Source organism: Cryptotermes secundus, unplaced genomic scaffold (assembly GCF_002891405.2).
Source record: "Cryptotermes secundus unplaced genomic scaffold, Csec_1.0 scaffold26, whole genome shotgun sequence".
NCBI lineage: Eukaryota > Metazoa > Arthropoda > Insecta > Blattodea > Kalotermitidae > Cryptotermes > Cryptotermes secundus.
In genome coordinates this window covers 5,110,124-5,126,044 of record NW_019743656.1, presented here as the reverse complement: position 1 = coordinate 5,126,044, position 15,921 = coordinate 5,110,124, and the positions used below count along the sequence as shown (strand labels likewise).

The following is a 15,921-nucleotide window of genomic DNA, read 5'->3' as shown; positions in this document are numbered from 1 at the left end:
CAACCTTACACTAACTGGATGGTTGGTAGATGGCACAGTATGCTCAATTTTCAGATGGTCAGAGGTATAAACAAGTTGTAATCCAAGACACAAAGTCATGATAAGGGCAGGTATAATCTCTTAATATTACACAATTTCACCTATTTGTATGTTCACAATGAAAACAATTCCTCCTTTATTTTTATAAATAAGAAATTTCTGATACTTTCTCAAAGAATTTCTTGAAATGTCTCTTAAAATTTCTTACTGGCTTGTATGTAAACATAAATGTTTTAAGCAAGGAAAGTAAGGTTCCTAAGTGTACTAAGAGAGTACCACAGAAACCTTCACACATTATATAATCCAAAGAAGAGCTAACTTCATACGTATCCTCTGGTTCTATGAATCCCAATAACTTTCATAGTTTTTACATTAAAAGAAAGCTTTTTTTTATTACTTAAATGCACTGTTATGCAATTATAAAATTCTGCAATGTACGATGTATGCATTCATCAATATGTTTCAAATAAATTTATGAGTGTACTCCACTTATGAAGAAGTTCTGTAGCTCATTAAACCTAGAAGACATGCATACATTATGTATGAAATCCATGATACGTGGGGCAATCCAAAAGTTTCCAAAATTTGAATTTTGCGCACGAATGGTTGTGAGTACATCGAAATACCGCTAGGTGTCTCCTCACATATCCTTCTTGAATCAGTGTGGCAAGCGGCATCGAGTTGAGTGGTTGGGTTTATTGTTGGTGAACGTATTTCCACTGTTGTGTTTCCATGAGTTTGCAGTTTTGCGATGGCTGACCTGAGAGAGCAGCGTGTCTGTATAAAGTTTTGATTCAAACTTGGAAAAACCGCTGCAGAAACGCACCAAATGTTGAGGCAAGCTTTTGGTGAAAACAGTTTAGGCCAGACACAAACTTACAACTGGTATAAGCATTTTAAAAATGGCTTACAAATGGCCGAACATTGACTGACGATGACGATTGTTCGGGACGGCCATGAATGGGCAAAATACCAGAAAATGTCGCGAAAGTTAGGGATCTGATTCTGCAAGATCGTAGACTGACCATCCAAGACCTCTGTAACACCCTGGGTTATGGTACATGTCAATGAATTTTGTCAGAGGAACTGAACATGAGGAGGATTGCGGCGAAGTCTGTGCCACGACTGCTGCAAAATGAACAGAAGTAGCATCGCTTGGAAGTCTGCAGGGAACTTCAGCAACAGCTTCAAGGGGATCCAAACTTTCTTTCGAAGTTTGTCACTGGTGACGAAAGTTGGGTTTATGGCTATGACCCTGAAAGTAAGCAGCAATTGTCACAATGGAAGAGCCCTTCTTCATCTCGGCCAAAAAAAGCTCGACAAGTCAAGAGCAATGTTAAGTCCATGTTGATCTGTTTTTTTGATATTGACGGGATTGTTCATAAGGAGTTCGTCCCTCCTGGTCAGACAGTCAATAAAGAGTTCTATTGCGATGTTCTAAGGTGTTTGAGGGAGAACGTGAGGAGAAAACGTCCAGGGAAGTGGCGCATGAACGACTGGGTACTCCACCATGACAACGCACAACCGCATACGGCTTACATTCTGCAGGAATTTTTGGCTAAGAACAAGATGGCAGTTGTTCCCCACCCACCGTACTCGCCAGACTTAGCTCCATGTGACTTCTTTCTCTTCCCTAAGATGAAAATCAAGTTGAAGAGGCGAAGATTTGATACAGTTGAGGAAATTCAAACGGAACCGCAGACGGTACTAAACACCCTAACAAAGAAAGACTTCCAGGATGCATTTTAAAAGTGGCAGAAACGCTGGGATCGGTGTATGGGCTCCCAAGGGGACTACTTTGAAGGTGATGGTGCAGAATAAGATCTAGGTAAGATGTAATAGTTTTTATTAATATATTTTGGGAACTCTTGGATTGCACCACGTATGTGACACTATTTCTGATGGATATAATTATAAACCTAAGTTCTTTAATAAATGTGTGAAAATTTGATGTTTGCTTCAAGATGGTTATAACAGTATTGAATTTAAAACAAGACGGAAAACTACAACTGAGTCTTAATATCAAAAATAGTATTTCCTATTTGCATGAAATATGACGTCTATACTGTTACTTCACGGCCTCTAAGAGATTTCAGAAGAATTTCATTAAACTTCCAGAGTTAAATTTTCATAAATCATCACGAATACCCAACATTCAGAAGGCTAAAAAGCCTGAAGTTTCTGGTCATCAGGGAGTAGATATAAAGATTACTGTCTTCTGGCATGCAACAGCATGAAGATTGGTAGATAGGTACTGATGTATAGAACCTGTTTACTAAAATACATGGCTTCACAATCCATCTTCTTCTAAAAACATTTGGTTCCTTACCATGCAGCATGTGGAACAAACACGTAATTAATTTTGTTATTACAAAATATGATGTAATGACAATTTAATGCAGAAAATAAAAATGGTGTTCTTTTGGCACACATTTTTGATAAAGAAATGAACTAAAATTTTCCACAATAAGAACTTTCAGCTCAGAGAAATCTGACAAACTGTTGTGCTCTGTTATTATGTCACACATGGTCATTTCATTTTATTCTGTGGGTTACGTAACAACGCTTCCAATATTGGGACTATAAAGCATCTTACGGTAGATTGTAGATGAATGATGATGAATCGGAAAGGATTTGGAAGGAAGCAGTCATGCACTAATCAAGGCACTATCCTGGAATTTGCTTGGAGGGACAGGGGAAAACCATGAAAGCCTCATCAAGATAGTTTGTGTCCCAGCTGAGATTAAAACTGAGCACCTCCCAAACACAAGTCTAAGAGTGTTACCTCTAAACTAACCTATTCAGTATCACCTTTTGTTACTTCAAGTAAAATTAAAAGATTATTAACAGAATAAAGAAAGAAGGAAGACCTATGCCTGTGCTAAACCATGGGGACAATTTTACAAATATTAGAACTGGTTTCAAGTCTCTCGACACGGATTGAGAGGCAGGCATATTTTGAGGTTGCAGTGATGAAGCTTTGAATTCCATGTTAGCAGGAATTATATTTATAAATGCTACCACAGTAATGAAATGCTGACTGCTTTACATAAGAACAGATGCTCTGAAATTTGATGTGAATAAAAAGATTAGTCTTCTGGGATGTGACATCATGTAGCTCAGCAGATGGGCACCACTGGGGTGTGATATCACATGGTTTGGTAGATAGGTAACAAAGGGAGGAGACGTCACATACTTTCGTTGATAGGTACTACTGGGATGTGATGTCACATGTTTCGTGGGTAGGTACCAGTGGGAGGTGAAATCACATACTTTTGTAGATATGTACCACAGGGATGTGATGTCATATAGTTTCGTGGGTAGGTACCAGTGGGAGGTGACATCATGTGGTATGGTAGATAGGTACCACAGGGATGTGATGTCACATAGTTTGGTGGGTAGGTACCAGTGGGATGTGTTGTGACATAATTTGGTAGACAAATACAAGTGGGATGTGACATCATGAAGGCTGCTATGTAGTTACTTATAGAAATTAAATGGCACCACATCCCAAAAGACCATAACCTTAAGTATTCTTGATTCACCATATAATTTGTGATGCATTCAACACACTTCCCATCACATAGCTACATGTAACTCAGTCCATGAGCTGCCCACTTACCCAGGCGTCTGGAATTAAAACAGAAAGTAGTTATGTTCCATCTATGAGCAAGGCAATACAATTACATATTTACCAAGGTATGCAAACATGGAGAGGTGTGTTCATTCAGAAATGCAGAAGAGAAAATGTTGAGGCCTGGGGTGCATTAGTAACAGATGTCTCTGGCCTGGACAGAAAATGTGTTAAAATTTACATTGTTACAACTGTATTAATGTGGTGGACATTCACATCTGACAGGTTTCTGTTATCATTCAGAAGGCAATAATGAACTATCAGCTTATATATTTGTCTTACAGGGAACTTTTGCTCAATTTCAGGTACATAACACGTCCACTAATTGTAACAAACTAAATGCTATCATGATAATTATCCGAGATGCAATATATCTCACCAATGAAAACAGGACAGGACTTCTTACGGGGGGGGGGGGGGATTTCCAACAATTTTTAATAAAAGCAAATTAATTAGGGCACTGGGGAAAGAACTGAGGAAAGAAAATAAAATTAAGAGGTACTAGTAATGTAGGGTGCATCTTCATGAACTGCCAGAACTCTTACACACAATCCACTTGCTTCATACATGATGAAGTCTCACTAAAGTCTCAAACACTATTCACACCTTATATACAACAGGCATCAGCTTCACTTAGGCCATCAAGAGGATAGTTATCAGTCATTCGCCACACGTCACTTATCCATCACTTGAGAATGATGCATAGCCCCATTATGCAGCAAAGCACAAAAAGAAAGTTACACATTCTGTTAAAACTCTTTAATTATGCTATGTGCATATCAAGTCACTGGTATCGATTTCATATCGTACAGTGTGTGTGTGTAAAACAGAATTAAATGAGTGTTAAGCAATTCTTCTACAAAAGCCAACTGCTTAAGCTTGTCACATTCACTGCATGGTGGCACTGTGAGCAAGAGAGCTACTGCTGGCACTGATTGCGGCGGAGCTTCCAAGAGTTGAACCCAGATCCTGATAGCTGAACTGTTGAAAGTATGGTTGCTCTAACTCTTCTGCGATGCTATTGAGAGGTCCAGGGTTCTCTGGAGGCGTCAGTTCTACAGACTCGCCTGTAAATTCTGAGTCAAAGTACCGTGTGTCTGTATCTGATGTGACCTGAGGCTTGAAGGGCGGTGGGATCTGAAAAGGAGCCAAGACATCGTGGTTACACACTAGAGACAAAAGCATGACAGCTGATATTCTCCAGAGATTACAATATTTTCTCATATAAATAATGTTAATATGAAGTGTGTTATTTTCTGGAATGTGAAACTGTGAAAACAGGTACAAGTTTACTTTGCACGAATATGCCACCATTTTCAGGATCAAAGAGTAAGACAAACAAACAAGCAGCAATGAGCAAGCTCCAAAATGTCAATAAAATTCTACCATCTTCATGGAATGCACCCTTTTGTGTGCATCGATATGTTTGTTTTTATATATCCATCAACACAAAAATAAAATAAAAACTCACTTCCACATTTGTGCCAATTAATGTGCTGAGAGACATATAAGAACGAATAAACTCTTACCACATAAAATTGCAGGTTGAAGTACAGGGAGAGAGGGGAAAAAATAGTTTGCCAATGAAACCGTCTACAGATCCAACCAGCCAGTCAGCACGTGTTTCAGCACTATCACATTTCTAGTGGCATTTTTGGGTTGAGATCAAAACTCTAGTACTCTTCAAACAGAATACAGTTTGGATGATTTGAGTATCTTGCAGTGGTGGTTATGAAGAGTTTTATCCTATGGAAAATAATGCCCTGTAGTTCACTGAAAGTCAAACTGAAGACTTGGAGGAACATGTAGCTTCCATCTTCAGGGTCAAAGAATAAGCTGGTTTCTTGCCTGCCTTATTCTTTGCCCCTTAAGACAGAGGTGACTCCTCCAAAATTTCAATTTGGCTTTCAACAGACTACACAACATTACATCCCAAAAGACAAAACTGCTGCTAATGTCTGTCACTGATACAACTGTATTAGTGATACCAGTTGCTTTCATTAGCACCTTCAATAGTTTTACAATTTACATTTAGAGAAAACAACTGGAAATAATACATCATTTGCTCCAAAGATATGATATGAACATACTGCTTCAATACACCACTGCTAACCTACAACTGGTATGTTAATTCTGATTAGGATTGTGGAGTTTAGTAGAGATTCAATTTTTCTTCAGCAAATTTTATTTTCCAATATTGTTTTCTGTATTTTGCGCTGTTTCATCTAACTACTGGCTGCTGATACTACAGCAACATGAACAGAGCATGTCTCATGTAGCCATAAACAAATACATAAAACACAACATTCATATAAAATTTAGGCCACTGCCATTAATTACTAATCCTTCAATGGATACAGAATCAATCCTCAACAAGCCCTCACCTTCTTCTGCTGCAAGTCAGTCCAGTTAATGGAACTGAAGAATGGGTGTGCCATAATTTCCTTCGCATCATCTGGTCCACCTCCAAGTCTTCTGTTAGGGTCTTTAACGAGCAAACCCCCCAACATATCCTTGGCTTCATTTGAGATTGTACGTGGAAACTTCACCTATAACAAAGTGTTAACACACTGACTCTTCTGCACCAAAATCACTACATAAGCATTCTGACAGGATGAGCTTTCACACGATTCCAGAAGATCTTACTTAACACATTCATTCCCACATCTGTCCGTTGGTCAGGTAAGTGTTCCCATGTGCAGATTACTGTAAATGACTTAGATCAGACAGCAATACAGGCAAACAGAATCCTGTCTGTCATAGTTCAAGGGTGTGTTCCTTAATTTTGCTGGTCAATGAATGCATTAAGAGTACCCTGACACTAAAAACCCTGGGCTTGCACATTCAAATTTCTCACTGAGATATTGGTAGCGAACATGTTAAACAGCAACCAAAAGGGAAAGGCAGTGTGAGGAGACCTCCAAAAGAGCAGGACGATTCTGTTTTGTAATACCTGTAACAGGGCTCAACAGGCTTAGTACTGGATAGAACAATGTTGATGACTTAAGCACATTTGGAATTCCCAAGTATCTGATGATATTACGACTGTGTGAAACCATCAGTGTCTAAAACACAACACTTACATCAATTCTACACTTAAATGATTACAATGCTCCTAAAATGTTATATTCTGCAGAGCCAAAAGGGTGTTGCGCGCTGCTTGCTTCATGCTGATTTCTTGCTTGCTCTTAACCCTGAATAAGGTGACACATTCCTCTGGAACACTGATTAGATTTCACCAGTCTACATAACATCATATCACAGTAGACAGAACCCTTCACAGCCACTGCTGTCAGAGCTTCAGATACAGCAATGTGGGTTTGCATTGTGATCTCCCGGGTTATGACACTGTGTAGCTTGGTAAATTGATAATTTAAGAACAATATGTTGTCTCCATCTTCAGGGCTGACCCTGAAGTACCTCTCCTGCTGTCTCCACCTTCAGGGTTGACACTAAAGATAAGAACAGTTGATTCCTCAAAAATGTAATGTCTATACTCAGAACAGCACAAAATGTATATAAATGAGAGGTGACAGTGTAATTAGGGAGCTGGAACGATTGCACATACCTCCTCCATGAGTATCAGCTGGAACAGCACATCATGGTCCCTATTATAGAACGGCAAGCGTCCACACATCATTTCATACATCACAACACCAATACCCCACCAGTCCACTGCCCGTCCATAGTCATTGTCGTCCAGAACCTGTCGGCAACATTTTAAACGAACAAACTGTTTCATGCTCTAAACCACACTGAACTGCTGTTAATCCATTTAAAGGGAAACATTAAGTAAGGAGTAATAAAAATATAAAGGCAGGAAATAAATCCTTTGAAAATGTGGCAGAGTTCAGATATTTTGGACTGACAGTAACAAATCAAAATTTGATTTAGGAGGACATTAAGAGATTGAATATTAGGGTTAATTTCACCGACCACACAAGATGTTTTTATTGTTGTCACACTACATGTTTCGACCTCAAGAGGTCATCTTCAGGTGTACGAACACAGTTGCACAATCACACGCAATCACATTCGTTTTCCACTTATTTCGATCCTGTATCCTGGTTCAGGCCTACGCTCAATAATATATGTCAAGTTCTTCATATAAAATACAAGTTAAAATACCATTTGAATGTTTTTTTAAATTTTTTAAATTAAAATTTTTAAATTTTAAATCTTAACTTTTAACATTCGAATAGTATTTTAACTTGTATTTTATATGAAGAACTTGACATATATTATTGTGCGTAGGCCTGAACAGGATACAGGATCGAAATAAGTGGAAAACGAATGTGATTGCGTGTGATTGTGCAACTGTGTTCTTACACCTGAAGATGACCTCTTGAGGTCGAAACATGTAGTGTGACAATAATAAAAACATGTTGTGTGGTCGTGAAATTAACCCTAATATTGATTAAATACACAACAGGATGCAAGAAAAAATTAAATTTAAGAGATTGAATTCAGGTAATGCTTGCTACCATTCAGTCCAGTCTACAAACATAAAAATTAGAATACACAAAACTATGATTTTGCCTGTGGTTATTTTTATGGGTGTGGAACCTGGTCTCTTGACATTAACGGGAGACTGAGGGTGCTTGAGAACAGGGTGCTGAGGACAATGCTTGGGCAAAAGTGGGGTGGAGTGATAGTAGGTTGTAGAAAATTGCATAAGGAGATTCATAACTTGTATTCTTTGCCAAGTATAATGGCAATGGTCAAGTCAAGGAGGATGAGAGAAAAGACATGTAGTATGGATCAAGGCAAAGAGGAATGCATGTAGGATCTTGATGGGAAAGCCAGAAGGAAAGAGGCCACTACAAGACCTAAATGTAGGTGGGAGGATAATATTCAAATAGAGAGACAGGATGGGATGGTAGGAACTGGAATGTCCTAGCTCAGGATAGGGACTAGTGGATGGCTCTTGTGAACATGGTAATGAACCTTCAGGTTCTATAAACTGTTGGGAAGTTCTTGAGTAGCTGAGTGACTGGCGGCTTCTCAAAATGGGCTCAGCTCCATGTAGTTATTTAGTTAGTTATATCATATTAACTAAATATGCAGGAGAGTAGACAAGACACTGCATAATGCAAGTAGAATTACTACTGTCTATAGGCAAAATCTTATTACAACAAAACTGAGACATCTGCTGTTACCTTCAACTCCAGAAGCAAGAATTCATTATGGCAACAGTTACTTAGAAATCGATATGTGAAAATAATTTTAGTATGAGGTTGTGGACTGGACTGGTTCATGTGAACATGGTAAAGAAACACGGAAAAGAATTCCTTGACCAACTAAGTGACTATTAGTTTTTCAAGAAAGATTCAGTATTACCTCAGTCTGTTTAGGAATCTCTTCTCATTTCTCTTGAAAGTCATTAAATGTGGATGGGTCAGAATTGTTATAAACAAAGAATAGCAAAAACATACACCAGCACAGAATTATATTAAAAATATAGCTATAAGATATAAATAATAATTTTTAGAATTTAATCTTGACATGGGACACTCTGAAAGAGTTTTTGGGCCTTGCTTTTGGTAAAGGATATGCCAGTTCATTCAACTATGACCACTTCCCCTTATATCTTTTCCATTCACCATTCATTACAACCCAAACCCAGTATTTATCATTAGGCTCTAGGTAACATCAACAGCTGGTACGTTACAGTAAACCCTCGCTAATCTGGTTTCAGTCAATCTGGATCAAAATATGAAAAATATTGTTCATCACCGAGTACATACTTTAAAAGACACATGGAATTTAGGAAGGCAGATGAGTCTGTTCATACAAAACTTGACAGTTTCTTCAAACCTGCATTATTATGTTCAAAACCAAGTACAACTTCCGAGTCTCCTATTGATGAATAAATATGTAGTCATTTTACAGTTTTTAAATAAATGATCTACATTTTTATTTTAATCAGCACTATTTATATCATTAAATTTTCTATTTATTTGTGTTCTAAGTTTTTCCTCCCCTTTTAGGGCTACTTTTTCCTTCACTAATCTGGATTCTCGTTTAATTTGGATGATCCCTCCATCCAATTAATCCACATAAGTGGGGAGTTTAGTGTATCATTAAACATTACAAGTGATGGTAAGGAGTCTGAAGGATTAAAGCAGATACTGTAGGTAGGTAACTGTGCAGACAGTGCACTTGGGTCTGGAAGGTCTACACATTATTAAAGTGACTTACCTCTGGGGCAAGGTACTCTGGCGTGCCACAGAAAGTTTTTGTGGTTCTGCCATAAGTTATGTCTTCCTTACACAGCCCAAAGTCTGCAATCTTGATATGACCATCCTTGTCCAACAGAAGATTCTCCAGCTGCCAATAAAAGAAAGCACACATATGACACAAAGTTTTACTCATAAAATATGACATCAACATCAATGAACTGAAAACAAACCCATACAAACTGCAGTCAAACTATACATCTTTCTGTATAGTCAAAATCATTAATAACATAAGCAAATCATTAATTTTTTGTTTTAGAACTTGTACATTCTTAAATTATTTACTGCAAACTATACCAAGAGGAACTGCCTATTATCATAGAGGTCTGATGGCTGAATAACAGCATGCATGCAATGAATGAATGAATGAATGACTAAATTATATGGTAACTCGTTACTCATTACATAAAATTAACAATGTACTTAACAGATGTTTGGGTGTACCTTGCATATCTTCTATTACATACATATTAAAAATTAAAATGACACACACATAAATTCAATTATTTCTCTACAACAAATCTAACACCATTACATCTTTACAACAAAGAGAGCTTACAAAGGTTCAACACAACACACACATCTTATTAAGTAGTGACATATATAGGTAGAAATATTTAATGCATTAATGTATCCTTCCTGATTGTAAAAGAAATTAAGAATGACCTAAAAATTTTACAAATAACAGAATTTATATAGAAAAAACGGGAACAAACATGGTGACAGAATGAACCGAGGTTTCCACATACGACCTTAACTGATTGCCCAAAAGGAAAAAGAAGTTTTGGGAAGACCTGTGAAGCAATGGAAGGATTCCACTTTATATAAAATTAAAAACAAAGGTAAAGTAATCCATGTAACAGGCCATGAAGGGCCATGGGGTTGTAAGACGTCAAGGCTCCCAAATTTTCTAGACAATCAGCTTACAGATGGCGGTGAGGTTGTCAGCCTTATCTGCCAGCCACCCTTTGCCCCAAGATGATTTCTGATACAGGCTAAGTCGACCTCGGGCCACAGTGTGGCTGGATTAGACTGACTGAAAAATCAAATTACCTCATCGGGAATCGAACCCACGACCTTCCACCTTGTAGCCCAGTGCCTCAGCCAACTATACTACTGTGTGCGTCATAATATCCATAAGATGTCTCAACAAGTCTAATACTGGAAAGGAGGAGGAAGAGAAGAAGAAGAAAAAGCATGTTTCTTTGAGGCCTGGTCACTACTACTACTGCAAAACCCAGAAGAACACAAAACAGAGTAAGACATTTAGGAATGAGGGCTATACGTAACTCACATGCAGTCATCAGTCTTACAATCTGTACCTTGAGGTCCCTGTAGATGATCCCCTCCTCGTGCAGGTATCCGAGTGCCGAGATAATCTCTGCACCATAAAACCGCGTTCTTTCTTCTGAAAAGACTCGTTCCCTTGATAAGTGGAAGAACAGTTCACCTCCATTCACGTATTCCATGACAAAACACAGGCGATCGGCTGTTTGGAACGAGTATTTGAGCGACTGGAAATAAATGGAGAGTAAGGGCACTGTAGAGTTCATGTTGTAAGCATGTATATACACTTGCTGCAGCTAACAAATGTGGTCAGCTTCCATAAGAAACTGGTTATGAAATGGCTAGATGCTACAGCATTTTACACAAAAAAAGTATGACAAAAATTGCCCAATGGCCAAAACAACATTTCTGAAGGCAATCAATTACAAAGCTGAGAACATACATGAACTATACATAACAATACTTACAATAAGGAAGGGATGGTTTGTGGTTCGCAGAACCCTATTCTCTGTGAGGGTATGCGCAACCTCATCTTTCTGAATGATGACCTCTTTCTTGAGTATCTTGATGGCATACAGGTGGCCTGTTGCCTTCTCGCGACACAAGACTACCTTGCCAAACGTGCCCTTTCCTAGCACCTTGAGGAACTCAAAGTTCTCTAGTGTCTATAATACAAAAAGAACAGCACTTTAAAAGATATCCCCAATGCATCACAATAAATCATTACATAGTTTTATTCCTGACAAATATTAGGATAAAATCGAAGAGGAACTGCAAAGGCATTTACTAGACATGGAAGAAAGTAGAATGAATGTAGAAGTTTTGGTGCAAACCTGAAGGAAATACATCTGGAAGGTTTCAAAGTGATAATACTGAAAGAGGGGACCTGGGATAGCGACTGGCTATGGGCTGGACGACCGAGGGGTTGGAGTTCGAGTCCCGGTAGGGGCAAGAATTTTCTCTTCTCCACATCGTCCAGACTGGTTTTGGGGCTCACCCAAGCATCCTATCCAATGGGTACCAGGGGTTCTATCACAGGGGTAAAGTGGTAGGGGCGTGAAACTGACCATTCACCCCGAACTAGTGCCGAAGTCAAGAAAATGTGGATCTATACATCCAGTCCCCATATGCCTTCATGGCATAGCGCTCAATTAAGCACAGTGACAACTTTATCTTACCTTTTTAATATTGAAAGAGATTTTAATGAAACAGGCTATGATCAGGCTTGGGACAGGTACTGTTGGTAGGCTCTTTTGAACACAGTAACAATAATTTTGGGTTTGCGATTTTCAGGCATGACTATGAAGAGCACTAACTTCTGGGTTATGACACTGTGCAGTCCGGTAGGCAGTTGCCAGTGTTTGGGAGGAAATTTCTGCCCCCATCTAGACAATGTGCCAAAGAAAAAAATCTCACAGTGACTCCCCAGTCATTCAGCTACTTACTATAGCACAGAATATTGTCTTCAAGGCGTGATGCATAATGAAGCAGAGGGATAAGTTTACCTTCACCATTTAACTGTATGCTTGACATACCACTTTCTTCTTGCCAGATGATTTGCTACTGGATGTGCCCTGAACTGAGAACTTGGCACTCAGATCATCAATGGTTGTCACATCATAACCATCACCACACTGGATTGAGCGGTCTGCGGATGCCATATCAACATCTTCCGACTCTGCCAATCGATCAGCCACGTAGCGAATTGCTGCTACCCAGTCCTCCCTGAACAGACATCAAACACCGAAGCATGTCAGCTTCTGTATGTCTAATTACACAAATTTTTCTCTGAAACATGCATAACATTAACCCCATATCTCCATTTAACAAAACTGCATAATGAGGAGCTTCATAACTTGTATGCTTCTCCAAGTATAATTCGAATGATCAAGTCACGGAGGATGAGATGGGCAGGGCATGTAGCATGAATGGGGGAGAGGAGAAATGCATACAGGATGTTGGTGGGAAAGCCGGAAAGAAGGAGACCACTGGGGAGACCAAGGCGTAGGTGGGTGGACAATATTAAAATGGATCTCAAGAGAGATAGGATGGGATGGTACGGATTGGATTGATCTGGCTCAGGATAGGGACCGCTGGAGGGCTCTTGTGAACACGGTAATGAACCTTCAGGTTCCATAAAATGCTGGGAAGTTCTTGAGTAGCTGCACAACTGGCAGCTTCTCAAGATGGGCTCAGCTCCGTGAGTGATTTGAGTCTTCATTTAACAGAACAGTTCTGTACAACGTCTGGACAGATCACAGATTGACTTACTGAGGTGTTCTGCCTTTTCAGTAAATAATCTCAGCTTTTCCTCTGAAATTCCAATTGTTGGTTGTTTTAGAATGCCTCTGTAACACACTTCTGCACTGCAGTTACGGTGTTAAAGAGACTGCACTACGGGTCAATATGGTTGAAAATTAGCCAGACAATTTTTAGTGAAAGCCTCACATATAATTCCGTTCTGTGGTCTAGGCACTAACATTGACAGATGAACAGGCATGGCTTCTACACAATTCTTTTTTACTTTGTAAAGAACAACCAAAAAGGATACACCTGTTATTCTTGCATAATGTCTGACACTGCAAACTCAGCTCTGAACATGGGTATCGTTACAGAATGTCATCACACTATATCACACACCTCTCTTTATCTGATTCAACGTGAAATGTTCTCTCAATGACGGTGGTCCACTGCAGACCTCGTATGAGGAACGTGTATGGCTTGGGGCGGTCAGAGGTCATGATCTGACAGCCCTTCACCGTGAAGTTGTTGAGGGGGTCGCTCAGGTTATGCTCAGGCTTCGTCTTGAACCCAATCAGTGAGCCATCATCCAGCAGTACAAAGTAGCGGGAGCGCCAGTTCCTGATGTGTTCTCCTGTAACAGTTGGTAATTCTGACTGCATTATGTAGCATTTAAAAGTACACACTTTCATAACCTTGTCACAAATGTAGGTAAGTTATCAAAGTAATGCCAGAACACTGGTATCACCAGAGTATATCCGAACATTTTACTTTTTCCTTGAATTTCATTATAGTCTCATCCAAGACACCTACAACAGGCACGTGTTTAAGGATTGACGGTTTTGTAATTTGGAGAAAGCATGAAAGTACAGAAAAGGTTTTTTGTTTGTGTTTTTCACTTTGTGGAGCAATCTCATTGCAGAAATATGTACCAAATGCTTCTGACATAGAGAAACATCTTATAGCGATTGCTACTTTTCTTTCATCATATTCAGGCATGTTGATCCGTTGCCAGACAACAGCGTACGAAGCTACTATACAACAGCCGTTCCCAAGTAACGGCTGCGCAAAGATGCACGTTTCCGCGGAAACAATTACACTGCAACAGAGGAACGGTGTTTTCTTTGCGGTCCGCGTCGAGACGTTATAAGCAGAATGAGTGAGTTCTGCCGTGGTTAACCCGTGTGGAGGCGGGATCGAATACCTCCACCGTGACCCTGCGAGTCGTAGGAGGCGACGAAAAGGGAAGTCTCAAAACTGAGACAGTAAAATATGGTCGAGAGTCCCAAGGGACTCAGACCCGAGGCAGACTGCGTTGGCAAGGGCCAGCAGCATATATAAAAGACAGACCCGTCCTCTTGTCAGAGAGGCGGCCCCAAAAAAACAAGACCGTAACGGTCAAGCAGTAATAAACTGGTCATGATCCCCAGATGGGGCTCGACACCAAAACTTACTGACTGACTGACCGTCAGTCGCAATGTGACTTTGACTTTGTAAGTAAGGCATGATCTACTCTGTAAGGCCTGTACCGACAGAGGACTTGTGTGTAAAGCAAAAGGAAGAGTTTTCGATAACATACTATATGTGTGAAATATACACTTGACGAAAGGTCGAATGTATTCATAAGACAGACCCATCTTCTTGTCAGAGAGGATATTACATAAGGACTATTACCGCAAGAGTTCAGATGGAAAAAAGAAAAAAATCTCTGGTCGTGGGCCTCAAGGTGCCTGATGCCAAGACGAACTCATTGGCGGTAAACCGCCAGTCGTAAAGTAACTCTGACTCTGACTGTGCCGTAGTTACCCATCTAATGAAATTGCAGCGCCTACAAAACAAGGTTCTCCGCACCATTGGCAATTTTCCAAGGCACACACCGGTTCGCGACTTACACACGACTTTCAAAATTCCGTACGTATATGATTATGTAACAAAATTATGCAGGCAACAAGCAGAAATCATACAAAATCATGATAACGAAAATATCTGCCCGACATACAAAGTATAGGAGGCCTAAACTTGGCGGCGGTCAAGCATACGACCGTTCAAGTGACTAGAATGCCGTTGTAGCGGAAGCTAATAGAAACAGGACATAATCTGCTGTAATGAGCCTGGACTGACAGAGGCCATGTATACAAGTATATTTGATATACATTTGTTAACATATTTAACATGTAAAATGTAAATATCCTTTACATTATGACAGTTGACTTACTACTGCAGACGGCGGTGCCATAACTCAAGCAGTTAGTCGCTGGCTTCCCACCGCGGCGGCCCGGGTTCGATCCCGGGTCTGGTCAAGTGGGATTTGTGGTGGACAAAGTGGCGCTGGGGCAGGTTTTCTCCGAGTACTTCGGTTTCCCCTGCCAATCTTCATTGCGCCAACTGCTCCACAATCACCCTCACATATCATCTGGGACTGGTACATTAGGCCAGAAGTGGCCGCAGTACAAGGGACTTAGTCCCACTCCACTAGCAAAA

At 39.8% G+C, this 15,921-nt stretch overlaps 1 protein-coding gene across 3 annotated transcripts in view; it reads right to left on the bottom strand.

Moving 5' to 3' along the window:
• Nucleotides 1-3,926: 3,926 nt before the first annotated feature.
• The window catches only part of LOC111874177 (RAC serine/threonine-protein kinase), an 82,198-nt gene continuing 70,203 nt past the window's right edge, over nt 3,927-15,921 (bottom strand). For all 3 annotated transcript variants that reach the window (XM_023869453.2, XM_023869452.2, XM_033755357.1), the window contains 8 exons: nt 13,840-14,074; nt 12,735-12,924; nt 11,667-11,864; nt 11,235-11,426; nt 9,875-10,003; nt 7,242-7,379; nt 6,058-6,222; nt 3,927-4,810 (listed from right to left, as the gene is read on the bottom strand). In XM_023869453.2, coding sequence (XP_023725221.1) covers nt 4,562-4,810; nt 6,058-6,222; nt 7,242-7,379; nt 9,875-10,003; nt 11,235-11,426; nt 11,667-11,864; nt 12,735-12,924; nt 13,840-14,074 — 1,496 coding nt within the window. In that variant the 3' untranslated portion in view covers nt 3,927-4,561. The remainder of the gene's footprint in view (nt 4,811-6,057; nt 6,223-7,241; nt 7,380-9,874; nt 10,004-11,234; nt 11,427-11,666; nt 11,865-12,734; nt 12,925-13,839; nt 14,075-15,921) is intronic.